The 22,541-nt window shown below is 41.5% G+C and overlaps 2 protein-coding genes across 2 annotated transcripts in view; both read right to left on the bottom strand.

Annotated features, from left to right (window-relative positions):
* The window catches only part of LOC103177965 (serine/threonine-protein phosphatase 4 regulatory subunit 3), a 33,907-nt gene extending 17,796 nt beyond the window's left edge, over positions 1 to 16,111 (bottom strand). Inside the window, exons 1-4 of the mRNA XM_007892389.2 lie at positions 15,807 to 16,111; positions 15,252 to 15,307; positions 14,768 to 14,866; positions 4,638 to 5,261 (exon numbers count right to left, since the gene is read on the bottom strand). Of these exons, the coding sequence (XP_007890580.1) occupies positions 4,638 to 5,261; positions 14,768 to 14,866; positions 15,252 to 15,307; positions 15,807 to 15,948 (921 nt within the window). The 5' untranslated portion in view covers positions 15,949 to 16,111. The remainder of the gene's footprint in view (positions 1 to 4,637; positions 5,262 to 14,767; positions 14,867 to 15,251; positions 15,308 to 15,806) is intronic.
* Positions 16,112 to 17,799: 1,688 nt separating this feature from the next.
* Positions 17,800 to 22,541, bottom strand: part of LOC103177964 (polyribonucleotide nucleotidyltransferase 1, mitochondrial) — a 36,756-nt gene continuing 32,014 nt past the window's right edge. Inside the window, exons 17-21 of the mRNA XM_042333152.1 lie at positions 19,836 to 19,942; positions 19,687 to 19,742; positions 18,889 to 18,967; positions 18,687 to 18,734; positions 17,800 to 18,200 (exon numbers count right to left, since the gene is read on the bottom strand). Of these exons, the coding sequence (XP_042189086.1) occupies positions 18,045 to 18,200; positions 18,687 to 18,734; positions 18,889 to 18,967; positions 19,687 to 19,742; positions 19,836 to 19,942 (446 nt within the window). The 3' untranslated portion in view covers positions 17,800 to 18,044. The remainder of the gene's footprint in view (positions 18,201 to 18,686; positions 18,735 to 18,888; positions 18,968 to 19,686; positions 19,743 to 19,835; positions 19,943 to 22,541) is intronic.

Raw genomic sequence — 22,541 nt, 5'->3', positions numbered from 1 at the left:
AAAAAGTATTTCGCAACAAAATCTTGATAGGAATTCAACACATTTTATGAATCTTTAAAACTAACTACAAAGGTTTTGTTCTGCAGAAAATTAAAGAAGATGTTATAAGTGAGCAATATTCTTTAGTATCATCCACCAGATTAAAATATTAAAATACTATATAATAATAATCCTTGCATTTGATATAGCGCTTTTCACGTCGGGAGGACGTCCCAAAGCGCTTCACAGAACACACTGTAAAGTGAATTGACTGTATATTTGTGGGCGAACGCGGCAGCCAATTGAGCACAGCAATGTCCCACAAACAGTCGTAGATTGAAAATGACCAATTTTTTTATTATTATTTTTGGTTTTGGTGGGATTATTATTAGGCTCTGTGTGGAGTAAGGAAACTTGCCCAAGGTTTCGCCCTCTGCCTGGGATTGAACTCCGGTCTCTCGCTTGCAAAGCGAGTGCTCTAACCACTGAGCTACAGGACTCCACAGAGATTGTATTGCAAGCAGCAGTTTCGGCAGACAGTTACACGGATATAATGGCAGACAGTTACATGGATAATTTAAGTTTCCCTGTATGGACACGGGCCAGTGTGTCCTTACTGTGCATGCACAGGTCGTTGATTTTACTTGCTCCGATGCTCTAAAATGAGCGTGAATTTGGCAGCAGGACACACATGTACAATTCACTCTGAAGCTTGTAAAGCACCAGATGGTACTATAATTTACAGGAGGCAACGAGAACCAGATAATTCCACATTAATCACTTTCCTTTCCAGATTATTACAGATAAATAGGAGCACAAATATTTGAAGTGTATTGCATTTCAAATTACATCATATAGCATCCTTCAGAGCAGAGCACAAATATACACTCAAGAATAATGGTCTAGAAGCTCTTCAACAGCCACTGTGACCTACTTCAGCAACAAACAAGCACTATTTTTGTAAATTGTATCCACTACTAAAACATAGGCTTTCAGAACAGAGTCCATTCTACTAAGGTACCATATGGCATAATCCTAAATATTACAAACTGAGATAACTCAATGGTGCCTCAATCACTTTTCATTGCTATTTTAAGGTTGAAAATGGTTGGGTTTGCCATCATGCAGCATAATTGTTGTACGTTTGTGCCTAAGCAGAATGCAATTGCAATACAAATAATATTCATATTACTTCCTATAATGCTATATAATCTCAGAGCAATCAACAGTGCTGGCTGGGCACCTGAGCTGTAGGTGATAGCTGCAGGGAATAGGGAAGAGAAAAAGTGACGGAAAGTGAGGTCAAAGAGGTATGTCTTGAGACGGGATGGAAATGAGCTGTGAGCAGCAGATAGATTTACGGAATGGAGATTGAAAGAGTGGGACAGAATGGCTGCAAGTTGGTCTGCTGAAAGGGCAGAGGACCTGAAGCACACCAATGTTCATTGAACAAAGTGAACGACTGGTCTGGTAGGATTGCAGTAGGTTGCCGAAGTAGGGCGAAGCCATGCAGGGATCTAAAGGGGAGAACGAGAATCTTGTATTCAGCTGCTGGGAGATGGGGTGGCAGTGGAACTGAGCAAGCAAGCAATGGTATGATAGGCTTGCAGAGCTTGGTGCGGGAGGGTATATGGGCTACAGAGTTCTGGGCAGGCAAGCCTTGGCTGGAGGAAGTTAGAGCTCATCCAGGAATTGATGTATGACAGGCAAATTGGTTAGAACAGAGGTGCTCCTGGAATCGAGAGTACGGGCAGTTAGGAGTTAGACATCATCTGGGTACATGTGGAAGTGAACTCCATGTCTGCGGATAATGTCAGTGAGTAGCAGCACACAAATGATGCAGAGGACACAGTATAGAACACTGTGGAACACTACCCGTAAATGCATGGGAGGAGACGTTGTTAGATAAGATAATTAAGAATACCGACTGGTACTTGCAATTAGAATAAAAATATTTTTTGCATTGATACAGTGCCTTTCACATCGTCTCAAAACATTTTACAGACTTACAAGAAAATGCAGCAATTATATTTTTGTAGTCCATTGCAGCAGTAAACTTACAGAGCAATGCCCCACAAACAGCAATGAAGTGAATGACCAATTTTATTTGGGGAATTGTTCGCCAGGACAACAAGAGAAATTCCCTTTTCTTGTCCACTTGAAAACACATATGGGAAATTGGGATTAACATCTCACCCAAAGGACAGCACTTCCAACAATACAGATTACCCCCAGAATAACTAGTCAAATAGTTTTTTTTTAAATTGAAGATGGAATAAAACTGAATGCAAGCTTCAAAGAAAAAAATATTTACGCGAACATTAGTGCTTCAGAATTTCATATATTCTGGTATAAATGACAGACTGGAATTCAGCCACAGTTAAATGTTTTAATCAATCATTTACGAGCTTTAAGGAACCCCTCCCAAACATTGACGAATACTGCAAAATATTCTTGTACTAAAAGGCATAAAATCAATTACTTCACCTTTTCATAAATTGTTCAAAGCTGATTTTGAAAAAGGAGATTGATGATGTTAGAGAAAGTTAGAGGAACTATTGAACTGAAAAGTGCAAGGGAGCTCAACCAACATCAAAACAAACCTGGTTTTATGAATGTCTCCACTAAAATTCAGATTAGCAACTCTCCATCAATTTTCTCAATATCATCAGCACATATACAAGTCTAAAACAATTTTTCTTTTTTTTTTAAAAAACAAAGGCCAACATTTTCAGAAATAAGATCTTACAAGTGCAATTCTGCTAAACATGAATCATGTCATGCATTAAATACCACCACACAACTGATCCCAAACTAAGGAAATCAATTTAATTGATGCAATAGAATAGCATATGCAGTTTTAACTTTACAACTCTAACATACTAAGTGTGGGTGACTATGAGTTTCCTTGTCTGCTTTGCGACCAACTATTCATGTAAATTAGCCCCCTTTACCACGAATAAAATGAATTCATGTATTCATCTCTCTTTAGTAATACAGAGCGCCAAGCAGAAAACAATACCTCCAAAGGAATTCCTATCTGTGAACATCAAAATAGTAAAAGCAACTATGTAAACATTAACATCTCACAAATCTACAATAGCACATGGTACAAAACATGTCATGAAAGTTAGCCAAGATTTCGAATGATTCACTAACTCCAAAGAAAACACATTTGACCTCTTCCTCAACCTTATCCCTAGAATTAACTACATGCAAATGCAGCAACTAGAACAGAAATTAGGTGGTTTAAGAAGTCATTCTGCCAAAACTTAAACTTGCATTATAGGACTAGAACTGTGCATAAATAAAACACTCCAATATTTTAAAGCACTGCCGAGGAGACGCAGAACAGTAGCGCAGTGGGCTAAGCATATTGTCAGTCCTAGGTCTGAGTCCACCTCAGATCGATGTGATGAAAGTCTCAATTCTGTTGGTTTTACATGTTTTACAAATAAAGAAATTGTCAGTTTCAACCCAGTTTCTAATATATGTGCAACCAACAGCACAAAACAACCGACAATTTGATCAAACAATAATCAGGCAATATTATTGAGAGTTGCTGTAAGCAAGGGTTTTGCAGTAAACAAAAGAACTTGACTTTTGCTTGTATGTTTTGAGGTTGGGCAAGACATTGTTCAAGTGGAGTAAGCATGTCGTAATACTTAAATTATGTAATTATTAATAACATCTCAAATTTGAACTACAGTAGAACCTCACCAATTCGATCACTCCAGGGACTGGGCAAAAGTAACCTACTCAGTGAGGTGACCTGATTACTGAAACAGGTCGTCTGATTCAGGTCACTGAAGTAATGTTAAGGGCATTGGTAATCGGTAAGGGTGATGAGCATTCAACAACCATACTTCGCAATCTCATTAAAGGCATTGTCACATTTAAAACAAAAGCTGTCATGTATTCAACCTACCTTTTGAAAATGCATCCAACTTGTGTTCTGCCAATGTCTTAGATCACAGCTAATTGTCTATGCCTTTTGCCCTTACTGTTTTTGATTAAGTCCACTCTCTCAAGTAAGGATGACTCCTTCTGTGGTGGCATGTTTACATTTGTCAACAGTCTCTAAATCAAAACGATGTACATACAAACCACGTGCTCCGAATACAGCACTTACCAAGAATTGGCTGCGGGCGCCGGGGCAAAGTTGATTTTCCATGATCCCAACACTTCCCGTGCCGTGCAACCGGAGCCCACTCCGCCCAGAGTAGCAGTGTTGAGGAAACAGCGCGAGAAGCCCGAAGCCTAGTGCACTGTGTACAGGTTAGTGGCGATGGGGAGTGTTTGTACTGGAGGAGGGCGATGTAGCGGCTGTAATCAATGACCGTTGTCCTGAATAGTGAGATGCCCGGTTTACTGAAGCAGACGGCCTATCTTTTAACATTGACAATGAAAGACACTGTGAAAATGTGCCCGCAATTGTGAGGTGGCTGGATTATTGAGGTGACCGCAAACCGGGTTTCTACTGTATATAGAATTCGAGGGCCTCAACCAGAGTTTAAAAGATCCAAATCCTGATAACTTTGCAAACTTTCACAAATTCATTCTTTTTTGACAAAACCTAAATAATGTAAGCAATGGATGACAAGTCAACATTAGTAATCATTTCCAAGATATCTCACCTTGTATTCAACATAACTCACCTGCAACATACTAACAATCTCCACTTTGTTGAAAAATATAAAAGAAGTTAGTGTGGACAGAAAGTTCTCCTCAAAAACAGACGGGGTGGGCAATATGATGTCCTGGATGTACTGCACACGATACGTTTGGTGGATTTTTTGCTTCAGTTCAGTGTCTGTGATAGGTATCACCTCTTTAAATTTGGCTGTTTTGGTCAAGAATTCTCTGTGCTTCCTCGTTTGAGGTAAGGAAGGATCATACTCCAAACACCCCACCACGTCCATAATGCACTCATCTGAAAACATAACCTCAAACAATGCTGCCTTATTGAGGAACAAAATGCCTCTGATAATTTCGTATAAATGATGTAGACCTTCTGTGTTCTCAAGGTCCTCGCAAACTTGGAATAGCTGCAGCAACTTTTTTATGTAGCTCTCATTCTCCAGAGCCAGTGCTAACTTCTCCCTTCGAATAGGAGAGGAGAGAACAGAGGTCACAAGGTCAGCAATCTCTTCCAGTTTGTTTAGTTCACATGGAGGAAGGTCAACTGTATGAGTAGTTTCAGGCATTTCTTCAAAGCGTTCCTCTTCAGATTCATCAATGATGTCCTGAGTGATATCCAGTGATGGATCTCGGCCCTGCACCTGGAAAATGTCAAAATAGAATGAATTTGAAACAAGTTAATATTACAAATTCAATACAAGACTTTAATAAATTATATAATTATTGAAAGGAATACTTAGTAAACACCAGTGATATACCAACTAGATAATGCAGTGCAAACATCATGAAAGATAGTTACTGAAAATCATACTTGCATACGGCAGATGACATGCCTGATATCATATTAATAGGTTGAAATCATCTTTCAATTTTACTAACCTCACCATCTTCTCATTAGATCATTGGATGGTCTACTTATGTTTTGGCATCAGTCTTTAAATCCTGCTACTATTAAGATCTGCATTTCAAGTCTCCGGACTCATCTAAGAGCCTCTTAACAGCTGTGTTCTCAGTCAGTATTGACATTTCTCAGCTCAGATGCCAGGACTGAAAAACATACTGATCTGTATTACCTCCTGCAGAGTTGCTTGCTGGTAGGTCATTACTAGATGTCAGACTAATACTCTTGTGGGCTTGGAGACAGAAAAAGGTTTACGTCTGGTCATTTCATTTACCTTTTAACCTTATAGTTTTTATAAAATCTTTGTTTGCTTGTGTTGCTTCTGGCATTGCCTGGAAAACTTAAATGACGCCGAGGCACCAACACCCATTCCTCTTTGCAATCTGCAAATTGTGTTAGATATCATTGAACTGTTAAGATTATAAGGGATATTTTCCACTGAACTATGTAAAGGTTGCCTTTTCTCGATAAGGAATTTTTGCATATAACACAGCAAAATACATCTATTTCTGTGCCATTCTTAATTACTTTGTGACTTGTACACTTTGTTAATTTTATGCCCGAGTTATAATACTTGTATTTGATATCACATATAATATTGAAATGCCTCAATGCAATTTACAAGGAATGCTGTCAAGTGCAATGAATGTGTATTTGTAGGCAACCATGCACAGCAAGTTCCTACAAACAGGCATGAAGTGAATAATTAATCCATCTGGATAATCGTTAGCCAGGGCACCAAGAGAAATGCTTCTCTTCAAATAGTGTCCCAGGATCTGTGAAGTCCACTTGAACAAACAGACAGGTTTAGTTTTTGTTGGATGAAAGGCATCTACAACAATGCAACATTCCCCCAGAACTACAATGGAATTATCAACTTGGACTATGAGCTCAACATGAGGCTTGAACACAATTTTCAAGAGGCGGGAGTGCTACCAATTGAATTAAGCTGATCTATCTATTAATGACAGTTACTTCATTAATGGTTCAAGGTCCATTTTTTCCTCAAAATCTTCCATGAATCTCATATTTAGAAAGGAAAAATAAGAAGAATCCTTGCATTTGGTATAGAGCCTTATCATGTTTGAAGGATATATGTCAAAGCACTTCACAGGATTTACTGTGAAAAGGAGTGACTGTGTTTGTAAGCGAACACAGCAGACCAATTGCGCATAGTAATGTCCCACAAACAGCCATATATGAATCAATACTTGCATTTGTTATAACTTATGTATGAAGTATGTATTTATGAATTAAATGTATATCAGAGAATGTATGACGCAATAATAAGTACTTAATAATGACCTTAGGTGCCCATATTTGCAATATTTATTTTAATTAGCTAGTAACTGTCCATCTATAAATATTAAGTTTTTAAAGCGAAAATGTATGCTAGCTCAAAGGGCATACAGCCTAGTCACAGGTACAATGGCAGGCCAAATGCAATGTTCAGGTAATGAAACATGCAACATAAAGAAACATGTTTAAAGATGGTTTTGAAGAAAGTGACAGGTGAAAGGTTTTCTGAAAAATTCCAGAAAGTGCATGCAGATAGGTCAGCTACCAAATGGTGAAGGTGAAAGACGTATAGGAAACCTGAGTTAGAGGGCTCAAGGGAGAATCACTATTTTGGGGGGGAGGGGGGTCGGCCAGGTGTCTGATGCACGCGGAAACCCATCACCATGCTGAGGAGTATCCAAACCAAGCTGAGATTTCCATGCAACCAACCTACACATGGAAATCCCAGAGATGGGTTGCTGGAATGGAATGCTCACTCTCTCCCTGAAGGGACGCATCCTGCTTACCTAATTCTGGAAAGTATTGGCCGCAATTTGGAAGAGAATGGACATGGAGATGCAAAGGTAGGGTGGGCAAGAGAAGGAAGAGATTTGAAGAACAGGGCAAGGTTGTTTATACATGGGGGGGTGAAGAGAGAGGGGACATCCCTGGTTAGTAACCAGAATTTTTGCTCCATTTCTAACTCATCCATGTTCAGCAAGTTACTGTGCAATATTCCCAAACCTGGCAATCCCAAAGTTTTTACAAATTGTTAAAGAGTTATACAACAGCGATCAATAAACTCCTGCCCTCAAACAATTTAGCTTAAGTCTGGCATATGGGATGTAGGGAATTAAGGAGACAAAGTAAATAAAAGTACAATAAAACAAAAATATTCAGGATTGAATTGTACATAAAGGCGACCAGTAACTAAGCTAATATATCAGTTAATAGTAACAAGAACGAATTAGAAAAGCTAATTGCAGATAAATAGAAGCGTTTTTAAAAAAAATACTAAGATAGCGTTACAGGCTGCATCAGTTCTTCAATGCATATTAGGAATAAATGTCTAGAAAAGTAACCAGATAACTTTAGAATTAACACCATCAGAGGTCCAAAGATAGTAAATGATATTCAGAAAAAAAGACAGATATGACTCTGGAAACTGTGGAGCAGTTATTCTAACAGGTGTAGTGTAGAATGTTTTGGGTTTACAGATGCAATTTCAATGATAGCATGGATAGGAACACATAATTAACAGAATCCAAAATAGTGTGGCAATTCCGCAATATCAGCATTCAGTGAATCCAATTAAAATATAAAAATGGTGAAAAATACCAATGTCACAACATGTTGTGCCAATGTAGCAGTGGTAAATTAGCATGTTCCTGATCTGCCATGTTACAACAGAAATATGCAAAATGGAAGGCTGGGCTCTACCCCATAGGTAGGAGAGGAAAAGGCATCATCAATGGTCGCTCACCCCTGGAAGCTAGTCACACTTCTGCCAGACCATACCACCAGTGGCATAGAGTTCCAGTAATGTTGGCATCACAACAAACTAGGATCAGATTCCTTGCTTTATGCAGGTATAAACTCACATTACTCCAGATCTGTGACTCACAAATGAAGACTACAATTTAAGATCACTTTGCCTTGCATACATTATGCAGACACTGAAACTACAAATAAAGGGGCAGTCAGCCAGAACAGTGGTTTAAAATTCAATTTGTAGAGAAATGTCAAGATAATCACCTTAATTTTAAATAGGCTTTCAGAATACTGACAAGCCAAATCAAGATGGAACGCAAAAAAACAAACCACTCCAAAACCAAAATAATTATAAAATTATTAAACAGTATGGTAACTGAAAAATATTAAGTGTGATATCTGTACACAACTCACTTTGATAGCAAGTTATTCAATTATCCTCAACAGTCACTGAGCTCTGTGTATGAGAAGTTTCTCTTACATACACAACATCACAACAACAAAATTACATTTGTAAAGCGCCTTTCACGTCAGAAGGACGTCCTAAGGAGCTGGACAGACAGAGTTACGGACCCGCGCTGGGGAACGATGGAGGGTGGGGGGTGGGGGAAGCAGGAAGATCGAAAGCATGGTCAAAGAGGAGGGTCTTGAGATGGGTCTTGAAGGTGGCAAGGGAGGGGGGTGAGGCGGAGGCACTGCGGGATGGAGTTTCAGAGGGTGGGGGCAGAGTGGCGGAAGGCCCGCCTGCCAATAGTGGGGCGAACGAGGCGGGGGGATGTGAAAGAGGCCGGAGCCCGCTGACTGGAGTGAGCGAACAGGATGGTAGGGGTTAGGAGGTCGCAGAGGTAGTGGGGAGCAAGACCGTGGAGGGCTTTGAAGGTAAGGACCAGGATCTTGAACTGTATCCTCTGTGTGATGGGAAGCCAGTGGAGTTGGGCGAGGATGGGGGTGATAGGGTCGCGGAGCCTAGTGCAGGAGAGAACACGGGCCGCAGAGTAACATCCTCCTGACGTGAAAGGCGCTTTATAAATGGAATCTTGTTGTTGTTGTTGTAACATAGCACTGGTATAGAAACGATGGGCCAAATGACCTGCTACTTTCCTATACTAGGAAAATGTCAACAGAACTTCAGTTCTGCATTTTTTAAAAAAAAATCTATTCTCTATTTTTCACCAGAGCCCACGTGCTCAGAGGCAACTTTTAACTCCATCTATAATCAGTTCTTAACGCTGCACAAGAATAATCTGAGAACTTCACCGCTATATTTTCTCTCTCCCTAGGAGGGAAATACGCTAATTCTGAGGATGGTCTGTGCAAGCCTACACCACTCAGTATACTGACACTTCCAAACATTTTGATATGGGTAAGCCCTTCCACAAGAGGCATCTAATGCTTCCAAGTAATCTTAATATAACTACTGCAATTGTACATTAATAGTGGGTACCACAGGAGCAACATTGCACCATTCGGCCCATCAAGTATACTCTACCATTGTACATATTATAATCAATTTCCTATCTGGAGCTAGGCGCTTTCTTGTGAAGGGAGGAAAGGAAGAATTGATTAGAGAGGTAGTTGTCACATATCTAAAGCACCAGGATGCAAAGAAAGACTGGATAGATGTAACCAAATGCAAAATGGTTTCAATAAGTTGCATTTATACAGCATCTTTCATGTAGGAAAAGGTCTCAGAACGTCTCACAAAGGAAAACAGACCTGGCAAGCAGCAGCTGTCTTGGATAAACAGATGGGTAAATAACATTGTATGTAGGTATTTTTCAAATAAACTGCAAAATGATGAACAGGAGTTGGATCTGCTTTTGAAAAAGCAGATGACAACTTAAGTGCCGTCTCTACTGATCTGAAAAGAAAAACGTACAATTGGAATAAAGTTTGCACCGAATGCCCCCTTGCTGAAATTAGACTAATTGAAAACCCAACTGGTCTTTTAAAAACCTGTGGAAGTCAAGAAAGGTTGTTATGCAACAAGAGAAATAAGTTTTTAAACTTATGTATGGCACGTTCCAAATTTCATTTTAAAAAAATATTTTGAATTCATATTTTAAATGTCTTGAAGACGTGATAAGGATCTTTATCAATTGCAAGGATTATTATTTATCTGAAAATCTGAAAAACATCATAAACCTCTCTCTGTCCACTGGGACTGTTCCCACCCCTCTAAAAACGGCCATCATGCCTATCCTTTAAAAAAAACCTCCCTGGACCCATCCCTGCTCTCAAACTACCACTGCATCGCCAATCTCCCTTTCAAGGTCCTGGAACGAGTCATTGCTTCCCAGCTTCGCTCCTTCCTCTCTCGCCACAAACCCTTCGAATTGGGTTTCCATGCTGTCCACAGCACAGAAACAGCTTTGGTCAAAGTGACAAATGACATGTCGTCTATCTGCGACCAGGGCTACCTCTGCCTCCTCGTACTCTCTGCTGCCTTTGATATCATTGACCACTCTATCCTCCTCCACCGCCTCTCCTCTCACCTCAATCTTTGTGGTTCTGTCCTTGAATGGTTCAGATCCGACCTCTCATACCGTCTCCACTTCATCTCCATAAGCAGTTTCTCCTTTAGCCCCACACCATCTCGTGAGGTGTTCCTCAGGGCTCTGTCCTTGGGTCACCCCCCTTCAATATCTATATGCTCCCTCTTGGTGACATCATCTGCAGACATGGGGTCAACTTCCACATATATGACACACAATTATATCTCTCTGCCTCCACTCTAGACTCTAGGAACGTTGCTGTCCAGACAGAATGTCCGTTAGACATCAAGTCCTGGATGAGAGCTAACTTTCTTCAGTTGAATGTCAACAAGACTGAGGCTCTCCTGATTGGCTCCCATCAGCGCCTCCACACCTCAGGCGCTGACAGCATCACCATCCTTTCTGCCCCACACCTGTGCAATGACATTCCCCCACCTCTGCAACATCACCTGGCTCCACCACGTCTCACACCGCAGGCTGCCAAAATCCACATACACGCATTTGTAACATCCAGGTTTGACTATGCAAACTCTCTGCTTGTCAGACTCTCCAACTCCTCCCTCCATAGGTTGCAGATCACCCAGAACTCTGCAGCCCGTGCCCTCTCCCGCACCATGCTCTGTGACCCTATTACCCCCATCTTCGCCCAACTCCACTGGCTTCCTATCACACAGAGGATACAGTTCAAGATCCTGGTCCTCACCTTCAAAGCCTTCCATGGCCTTGCTTCTCCTACCTCTGCCACCTCCTAACCCCCTAGCGACCTGCCCGCTCCCTCCACTCCGCGGGCTCCGGCATGCTTCACATCTGTCGCCTCGCCCGCCCCACCATTGGCAGGCGGGCCTTCAGCCACCCTACCCCCACCCTCTAGCACTCCATCTCGCAGTCTCTCTGCCTTGCCCCCTCCCTTGCCTCCTTCAGGACCCATCTCAAGAAACTTCTCCTCGACCTGCCCTCCACCCTCCTCGATCCCCAACTCAAGTCTGAAACACTGATTGTCCAATTCCTTTGGGTGTCCTCCCGACGTAAAAGGCACTATACAAATGTAATTTTGTTGTTTTATTGGAACCACTAATGACACTAGTAACAAATCAAAAGATTACTTTTGTAAATTATTTTTTCCAAAATCCAAACGATCATTCAAACACAATTGTTCTGAAGTGCTTTTAAACCTCATACCTATAGTAAAGCTTCAACTTCAGTTTTGTACAACCACATGCCCAATCAAAGTGAAGGAGACTAAACACCTCCCTCCTCCAAAAATGCTTCAAGCAGCTCATCTTCACAATGCAGGTGCAATTGTACCTCTATCAAAAAACCCTCAGCCATGCTTTCATCACTTCCAAGCTTGACTATGCCAATGCCCTTCTTGTGGACTCCCAGCACTTCCTTGGAGCCTGTGTCCTTTCCCACACCATGCTCAGTGAGCCAATCACCCCCATCCTCAGTTATGAAAATAAATGGTACAGCAATGGATACTAATGTCTTGTTTTTAGAGTAGTGGAAGCATACTCATTATTTTTGATGGGGAGGCATGACTTTTGTCCATATGTAACAAATGAAGAGGGCCGGAGATTTTTTTTCATGAACAGAGTTAGAATATGAAATAGCCCTGGGAGAAGTAGCTGAAGCAGAATCCTTTTTAGCTTTCAAAAGTTAACAAATATCTAAAAAAAACAAGTAAACTACAGGCGTATGGGGAAAGGGCATGTAAATAGGACTGAAAGGATTGCTCTTTAAAAGAGCCAACACAGAAACAATGGGCCGAATGGATTTCTGTGCTGTAAATTATGGTTCTATATTGTACTCTGTTCACTGCTTTCCAACTGCCTGTAAAATTTCCAGTTTTAGCAAATCTGCTTTTATCTAACATTAGAAAAATCAAAATGCAAAACTCAAAAGTGGCTTTGCTGCACTTACACGGATTCTTTTTTGCTGCAATGCAGAACAACCTTTGTAGTGTCAAGAAAGAAACATGAACCAAGATATTTATTTTTGCTTTTTTCTGTTTGTAGGGGACAAGTTTCAAAAACGTAATGAGTAGGGTTGTGGATGCGAGTTATGGGCATAAACATAATGCTGATGCTCTCATGCATTATATGCTGAATAGTGCTGTTGACCAAGAGGCTCAAAAGGAATTCCTGGTACCACCTGCAAGGACTCAGCCAATGCCTACCAGATGATTAGGGACTATTATCCACAGAAAGGGGAAAGGTGAGTTGGGTCCCCTGGAGGTTCAGTTCAATTCAATGTGATGTGCCTGGCAATGAAATATCAGAATCACAGCAATTCTCTGAGGTAGTCTCATAAGTCCTGTTACTGAACAAGGTGATATGCAGTACCTCAGGATACTGTTGGTGACAAGCCAGCCCAGCTCATCAGCAAAAATTGAAGGGGCAGACCAGCCACTGGGGACAGGAATTCTTCCCACTGGGCTCATGTTAATCATGCAAGCCAAAGTCATTAATGGATGGGGTGATCCTACCTCGATAATCTCCAACAGTACCCCAAAGCACATTCATGGGACCCGAGGCCTTGCTAATCTATACCTATTACTTTCCAGAATTAGCAAGTAAGGTACATAACTCCGGGAGAGAAAATGCACACACTATTCCAAAGGGATATTTTCATACATAGGAGGAAATGCATGTTGAACTTTGTCTGGTTTGGATACTCAAGCATAGCGATAGCTTTCAGCTGCGTGAGCCTCCTTGCTGACCAAAAAACAATCTAATTTACCACTATGAACAAATCTTATACGGATTAACCACTGGTACTACTCACCAGTACCACTATGACTAATTCAATTTTCAACTGTTACCCAATAGGGTCTGTGGACAAAAATACAAATTCCCCTAGCTCTCCACGAAATAATACAAATGTGCTAGGGTAGGCACTGTTCAAATTCATCTCATTTATTCCTACGAAGTGCTTGGTGTGTGTACAATATGTTAAGTCTGAATCATTAATTGCAATCAAAACGGTTCGCTTCAAAAGTTTTGGTTCTGAAAGTACTAAGTAAATTTTCCAATATGGATTTCAACTAAGGAACTAACCTTAACTGCCTTTTTGTAACTGATACATTGTTAGTAGAAATTACTGGAGCTCTACATTGCAATTACTAATTATGCCATACAAACAACCCCCTTTAATATACTAAAGCAACCAATAAATAAGGGCTTTTAGATCTCTGCGGGAACAAGATCACCTTCTATTTTAGAATGCCAAGCATCCCGATTTTCCAGTTTACCCAAACAAAAACCACAAGAACACTGACCAGTAACTTACATTTAAACAAACTATTTTTAATACGAGACAAGATAATAAAATTAATTGTATAAACTGACATACATGGAGAAAATCTCAGACCAATTGATGACATGAAGTTCAACAACAAACATAAAAGCCTCTATATCTTCAAACTCTTAAAATCACACCACCTACAATGATCTTTACTTTACAACATACATGTTTATTTCTAAAAAGCTAACATTATGCTTTTCAACTTATGAATGCAGTTAGAAAATGTACTGAATGGTACTCCAAAATTTATAGTTCCTAACAAAACACAAATACATTTTACATATATAGAAATTAAACACACATATTTGCCTCCCAAAAAGCAACTACAGTGTGTGTTGCGCAAAACAGGAATAATAAGTATACACCAGATGTGTTTACTACACAATTTATTGGGTTTCAAATATTAGAATATTATCTATTATTAGTTATAATTCTCCCTTATAACTTTCAACTCAAATGTTAATCACAATTTGAATAACCTACTGCTCTTTTCCAAACTGGGTTCAAAGTAAAAACAATCCTTGCATTTGACATAATGCTTTATCACGGCGTTGAGACGTCTCAAAGAGCTCCACAAGTTTTTACCGTAATGACTGTATATTTGTAGGTGAAAGTATGGAATGCAGGACAGATTGTACTTATGCTATCTGATATAATTATGGTTGTGTATATACTGTACCTGGCAAATTTTCTCCCAGATTTCATCGCATCCAGCTTTTTCTTGAAAGCTTAAAGCCAAGTCGTAATTATCCGCTTCTGACCAAACAATCAATGTATCCTGTATTGCAAAACAATAGAGGTCACAATTGATTCTTCACCTGGAAATCATATGAAGCTAACTGCTCATGAAATATTCCACTCATGAGCCATTTAGGTCACATATATTGCTTTGTGCAGTTATTTTAAATTTAAGTATTAGAATGAAGTACCATTCAAAAATAATCTGCACACAATCAGCACTTACAACCTACATTGCTGGGCAATCATGAAATTTAAGATAAAAAATACGTAATTAAGTGTCCATCATTTTGATGATGAGTGAGTTATCCCTTGGCTACCTCGATTCATTGACGAGAAAATTACAGTTAAAAAAACCGCAACAGCTCCTGTGGCATAGCTCTTGAGACGAGATCCTTGCGTGCACAATATGTTACACAACTTACTTGCTGTTTCTGATAAGCAGTATTCGGATTGATCTTTGATTCCAACAGAAGGGATCCTGCGGGGAGGGGTGGGGGAGGAGAAAGACTTTAAAAAAAAACAGTCAGATGTAAAATACATCTCCCACCTGCTCTACACCACTGCTGATCATACATGGTAACATTGCTGTATTTAAATCTGCTCACCCTTTCCTCTCCAGCACCCCCCCCCCCCCCCACCCGTTCCAAAACGCACTCACTCACGCACTTTTCCTGCTTATGCATCACGCACATCTTCAATACCATCCCCGCACTGTATTCTTTACGAACCCTCAGTCAGTCAAAAAAAAAGTATTGCGGAAGAAAATAATACATGTAAAACAAACCCGATTCAGGGCCATTTTCCAAGGAGACAACAGTTAATTGCACGTTTTTGTTTGGTTAAACGTGCAATTGCATCTTCTCTCTCTCTCCCCCCCCCGCGCCCTCCCCCCCCCCACCACCACCGCCACCCCTCACAACCCATTTTCCTCTCGCGGGCCTCGGTTAAATAAATGCCCTTCTCACGGCAGCTCTTACCGTCGGACTCGGCGCGGACCAGCAAGGACATCCCATTGAGCCGGTCCACGTAGGTGGAAGACACATGCCCGGTGCCCCTGTCGTCCCATTGTCGATCCTCGTTCAGCGTGTAGACTTTCACCCGCCTCCGCGTATCCGACATGGTGCTCCCTCCCTCCCTCCCTCCTCTCCTCTCTCGCTTTATTTTGTTTATCGCCTGCTTTTTTCTCTCTCTCTCTCTCTCTCGCTCCTCCGGTAAAAGAGACGTCCTTCACCCACCGTCTCTCTCTCTCTCTCTCTGTTCGGGTACGTCTGTTGTGTGTGTGTTGTGTATGTTTTTTTTCTCTCTCTCTCTCTCCCTCCCTCTCCCCTCCTCCTCCCTTCTTCTAGTTCTTCTCCGCCGCGATATTACAATGAGAAGGGAATCGCGAACCGAGCGATAACCGACATGTTGTCACGACTCGACTCGAGGGGAGGAGGAGGAGGATGTTGGGTCAGTGAGATAACGGAGGAGAGGGTGAAACGGCGAAAACAAAATGGCAAATGGAAACCCTTCTTGTTTGGGGGAGAGGGGGAGGGGGCGGAGGTGCTGCGGGTGGTAGAGGAGAGAGAGAGAGAGAGAAAAAGAAAATAAAAAGCGAACGTAAAGAGGCAAAGGGCCGGCTCGGGCTCCGGGCCTGGCCTTCCTTTTTCCCCCCTCAGCGAATGCCCCTCTCACCGCAGCGCAACAGCCGCCATCTTGTAACCCGATCCGAGGCGAATCAAGCGGCGAACGGGGTTTCCCGCGCCAGCTCGCAGGGCCCCGGCTCCCTCTCCCCCTCGCACACAACCAGAGCCCGTGACGTCAGCCGCACTTGAAGCCCCGCCCCTCGCCCGCCCGCCCGCCTCATCTGCATATTTAAAGAGACCCTCTCGTTTCGGTTCTTTCATCCGGTCACGTACGAAACGTCCCCCTGAACCGCACCACCTCTCTGCCCACCGCCACCCATCCACTGGTTTTGATCTGTTCTTTTGGAATTTTACTGAAAACCCACTTTTTATAAAAATACATAAAATAGCAACCCAACCGAAGCAGTATTTACTACATTATTAGATTTTATATACTATGAATTCCAAAAGTCTGTACGATCCATCATTTTTCCTTTCAGACATTTGTGTTTGGATGTGAATGAAACTGGGCGGCTTTAGTCCATTTTACCCAACGACTGGATTGCATTCATGGCTGTTGTGGGATATAACTGTGCACAAATAGGCTGCCACCTACGTCTACAAAATACAGTCACTGCACTAACCCTACAAGCCAAAGGCTTGATGGTACAGTGGTTCTCGCTAACAAGCAGTGGAAAACTACACAGGCAGTGCTCTCAATAACACTATGTGGTTTGAGCTGTTAAACTCAAATAATAGCAAATAAGTAACATATCAAAATGTAAGATTTACTAGTGCTAGTAATCTCATGTTTAACAATTAAGTGTTGCGGTAACACCAGGTTAAACTTTATATTTACTCCAAATATGGAGTGCTGTAGCATGAATTCAAGAACATCATTGAAGCAGTTGTTACCCTTGACATACAAAAGAGTGGTTCTGAAGAGAATAAAAGATATTCCTACCATAACTACACTGTTTTCGCCAAGCATAGATTAGCATAGGCAACATTTAAAAAAAATGTTAGTGGCTTGAATCTGTAATACGCACTGGATTTAAAACGTAGAGAGAAACCCAAGTGAAAAGTTCAAAACATTATTAGAGTTATACAAAAAATATCAATTCCAATTGAATACAACTTTGTATTAGTATGACTATAGAAAAAGGAGATGATTAATGCGTTTTTAAAACTCAATACCCTTAGTATTTTACAAATGTAGAGTAGATCTGTGTGTAAAAAAAGTTTTGAAGTGTTCCATCATTGTTGAAACTGCAAACCCTAGAAATATTGATTAAACTAGTAATTACTGTATTTTGTAGGTGAACATGGCAGCAAACTATGGTTAATTTTGGAATTACACTTCAACTCAATATCATTAATATTTTATTACATCAAACGTTTTACAGGAAGAACACATTCTCAATTACAATAGCAATCAAGGAAAAGATCAGTATACAAAAATGGATTTATTCACTCCTGATTAATATAGAAAATATATTACAATAATTTCCAGCTTGTTTTATTTAACTAAAAAGTCTATTTGGCTGAAAGAGTTATTGGAGTTACCTAATTCAATTTTCATCACTGTTTCTTGTAATAATCTCTAGACAGCTATGAGGAAGCTGTGGATGATGTAGAATTGCTTGTTCCTATCACAATACTGTTTTTATCATTCAGGTTTTTAACTACTGATGTAGCTAGAGATTGTAGTACTTTGCGGGAAAGTCTCATCCTTCCATCTGTGGGGTCCCGGCCAAAATATTTCACCTATGAAGAGAAATATTTGTTTCCATTATACTGTCGCTGCCTTAGCAGTTAAACATTCATTAATTCATTCGTTCCCTTAACTCAGCCTACATTTTTACTGTATATTAACACAGATTTATCGCTGCAGGAGTGAGTGTTACAGGTTGAACACGAGAAGCTTGTGTTTATGTTAGGCTACGAGGAAGTACAGGATCACAGACCAAATGTATCATATCCAGAGTACACATTTTACTCTTAAATATTAATGTGAAACCAATGCAAGATTTGATATTCACATTCTAAAAGTTTTCTCAGGTATTAGAATGAAGTCCAATTTGAGTTGCAACTTGTTTTATTTGTATAAAATCTCATTTTTACCATTTCATCGAAAAAGTTATATTTTATACAAATTTAGGTAATAGGTTAGACTACTAGTAAGAATCCATTACACAAATAAAGGGATTCTAATGCATTATACTGATGTTTAATACCAACTATGAGAAATACCTGAATCTGTTGTCCAACATCTAGTCCAATGGCACTGGGATGCTTGATCTACGAAAAAAGAAATGACAACCTCTACTTAGTAAAATTCAATTGCATTTACAATATAGACTGGCAGAATTCAGACTACATGCACATGGCGTAATTTATTTATTTTTTTACAGTATTTTATTTGTAAAATATATTCAGGTAAGCATCCTCTTACCCTTCTTTGGTCCAGTTGTGAATTATGTAGTAAAACTGGAGTCATATTAGGATATAGCTTCACCATAACTCCTATATCCCTATGCATACCAAAAAAAGTGCACAGTTAATTTGGTTACATCAAGGATAATGCTGTCTGTCAGGCACTCACCTGGACGTTCTCAGGGCTATACGAGCATATTTAACGACAACCCAGTTTGCCAGCTTGGACCCATTTCTCTGCATCAACAGTCCTCCTGGTCACCTCTATAATGTGCCCATGTCATTCATTAATTCTTGCGCTTTTGGTTGACTAGAAAATTAGTGCTGGTCAAAAGCCTTTTTTTTAAAACAAAAGTAACATAACCCTAACTTCAAAATAGACAGTGATAGCAAGAAGAGGGAAATGTCCCACACTCAGGCAGACTTGGTTTAATGTTTTATCCAAATAATGGCATCTCCAACCAGCAGCATACCCCCAGCAATGCCCTGCAGTGTCAACCGAGACTGTACGAGTTTTAATTCCTGAAATGGGGCTTCAATCCACAAACGTTTATCTCAGAGGCGAGAGTGATATCAATAGATCCATGAAATATATTTGGGCTGTAAAATGAGCATGGTTATTATTGTCCTGCCTAGTCATCTTTAAAAGCAATGATTTCAACAACAACAAGATTACATTTGTATAGCGCCTTTCACGTCGGGAGGACGTCCCAAGCAGGTACATATGACACAAAACTTAGGAGTTTTCAGGTTTGGAATAAAGTCCTTTCTGTTCCCTACACGTTGAAACAGTGTAAAAGCTTTAGTGCAGATTTACCGTATTTCAGTTATGGTGGCAGTGTAAACTGCTCCAAATTCAAGCTGCTGTTCTTGCTGTAGAAAAAAGAAAAAAAATTACCTTTGCTAAAAGAAAATAAAGCAAACAAATGTGTGGACTAAAATAGACACATTCAGGGCTGGACTTACATCATCCTTGCAGAGTTCACTGATGAATTCACTAGCTTCATGCATAGCATTTGGAGTTGGTGCAAACACGGAGAATGTCTCCTCATCTATCTGAGATATCGTAACACCTATGTAAGATACAGAACAAATTATTTAAACTTTAATCCTTTTACTAGTTATATTATACATCTATCAGATATAAAGGGTCATTCAAACAAGTAATCTAATTAGGTTTATCCTCCAACTATTGACATGTAGGTGAATCCTGTTTATCCAGCGTCTTGGGACGTCCGCCCGACATGAAAGGCACTCTACAAATGTACTTTGTTGTTGCTGTTTAAATCTCAAATGCAAATTTATGAGACAAGAATTTTATATTTCTATAGGGTCATTCACATGAGGAGGATGTCCCAAGACACTTCATATAGCTATCTGGGAGCCCGAGTGTGGAGGGGGATCGTGAAGAGAAAAGAGATAGAAGGGGAGAAGGTAGCCAAAAGTGCAATCAAAAAGATAGGTTTTAATTCACGGCCTGCGATTAAACGGGATAAAATCAGCTAAAAATGTCAATTAGCTATGATAAATGAGCCAAGTAAGAAATGAGCTGATGTCCAAGCATATCATGTGAATGGAAAGTTACTCAACTAAACTCTGTCCAAAAGATGTGCCCTAAACAAAGTTGTATATTATTGAATGAGATTTTACTTTGATTCATTTTGAAATTAGATCATCCTCTCTCCCCATGACGCCTCACGCCAGCGGGCTAACCATGCCTAGCTGACTCCCTCCACCCCCTACCGTTCACTCTTAGTCTCGGCGTGCGCATTTTGGCTGCCGCCACGTACCCGAGCTGCTTCCCTATAATGCTCCCACCCCTGTCCCTTACTCTCCATACTCCCGCTCGGCCCTCCTCTCCTACTGCCCTCCCCGACTCCTATCCCTGCTTGACCCTCTCACTGCCTCTCTCTACACCAGCCTATGAATCCTCCCTCGGTCCTACTGTGGGAGTCTCCACTGGCTGTCCAAACGGCAGCCACTCTGACTGGCCTGTCCCCCATTCTCGCTGCAAGGCTCACTGGTCCCTGACCACGGGGACTAACCTCTCCTCCCTGATCCACATCCCCACCCTCCCTGTCAGGTCCCCCCCACATTCCGGCACCAATTGTCCCCTCTGCATCGGCCTACAAAATGTCCGTTCCCTCCCCAACAAAACACTCACCATCCAAGACCTCAATGTCGATGAAAACATCAACATTTTCGCTCTCACTGAAACCTGGGTCACTCCAGGCGAACACCTTCCCCCTGACGGAGGCCACACCACCCAGCTACACCTTCACCATACCCCACGACCTAACCGCTGTGCTGGCCATGTGGCTCTCATCTCCCCGTCCTCACTCGGCTTATGCCCTTACTCTTCTGGAACCTTCCCCTCCTTTGAGCATCCCTCCACCTTTCCCTCAAAATTCTGCTTATCTATCACCCCCCCACCTTCATCCCCTACATCTCCACCCTCCTATCTTCCCTCTTCCTCTGATCTGAATGCCTTCTCATCCTAGGCGACTTCAACCTTTACTTCACCCCTTCCTGCTCTACCTCTGTTGTCTTTTCCTCCCTTATCTCCTCCCTCAATATCTCCCTCCACATTCCACGTCTGTGGTCACCCCCTCAACCTGGTGATCACTCGAGGCCTCACCGTCTCAGACCTCACCATCATCGACAAAGCGATCTTGAACCATTACTTCATCTCCCTTAACCCCTCTCCCCACCGCCACCCAACACACCTTCATCTCCTACCGCCCCTGGAAAAAAATCTCCCCACCATCCTTCTCGGATGCCTTGGAGTCATCTTAACTCCTTCCCCTCTGGGCTTCCTCCCGCAATGACCTATCCTCCTCGGTCACTCTTCTCCACAGCTCCCTCTCTTCCACTCTCGATTCCCTTGTTCCCCTCTCTTCCCAAAGTATCTCCTATTCATGTAAATCACCATGGTACACCAGCAACCTCCGTTCCCTTAAAGCACAGGTGCGTGCTGCTGAGCGCCCCTGGCTTAAATCAAACTTAACGGTCCATCGGCAGATCTGGCTGGACCATATCAAATCCTACCGCTCCGCCCGCGCCTCTGCTAAATTGTCATTCTATTCCAAGACAATGTTGGAGGCTTAGGATAACCCCAGGCTCCTCTTCTCCATCACAAACTGGCTCCTCCGCCCACCCTCTCACACCTCACCCATCCTCACCTCAGATGCCAACTGCAAGGCGATGCTGGACTTCCTCGAATCCAAAGTTGGAATCCATTCAGCTGCCTCTGCCATTGCATCTGCTATCCCTTCCCCATCTCCTCCTCCTACCTCAGCCCTCACCCCTCCACACCTTTGAACCTGTCTCCCCCTCCTCTCTCATCACCACCATAACCGTATGAAATTGACCATCTGTTCCCTCGACCCCATCCCTAACTCTCTCCATACCTCCCAGCTCCACCTCCTTGCCCCTCTACTCACTGACATCATAAACCTCTCCCTGTCCTCTGGTACTGTTCCCACTCCATTAAAAAATGCCGTCATTACTCCTATCCTTAAAAAAACCCTCCCTGGTCCCTTCTGTACTCCCAAACTGCTACTCCATCTCCAACTTCCCTTTCCTCTCCAAGGTCCTGGAACAAGTTGTTGCTTCTCAGGTTCGCTCATTCCTCTCCTGCCATTCCCTTCTCGAACCCCTCCAATAGGATTT

This window comes from Callorhinchus milii, unplaced genomic scaffold (genome assembly GCF_018977255.1).
Source record: "Callorhinchus milii isolate IMCB2004 unplaced genomic scaffold, IMCB_Cmil_1.0 Scaffold3, whole genome shotgun sequence".
Classification (NCBI taxonomy): Eukaryota; Metazoa; Chordata; class Chondrichthyes; order Chimaeriformes; family Callorhinchidae; genus Callorhinchus; species Callorhinchus milii.
This window is presented reverse-complemented; position numbering and strand designations above follow the sequence as displayed.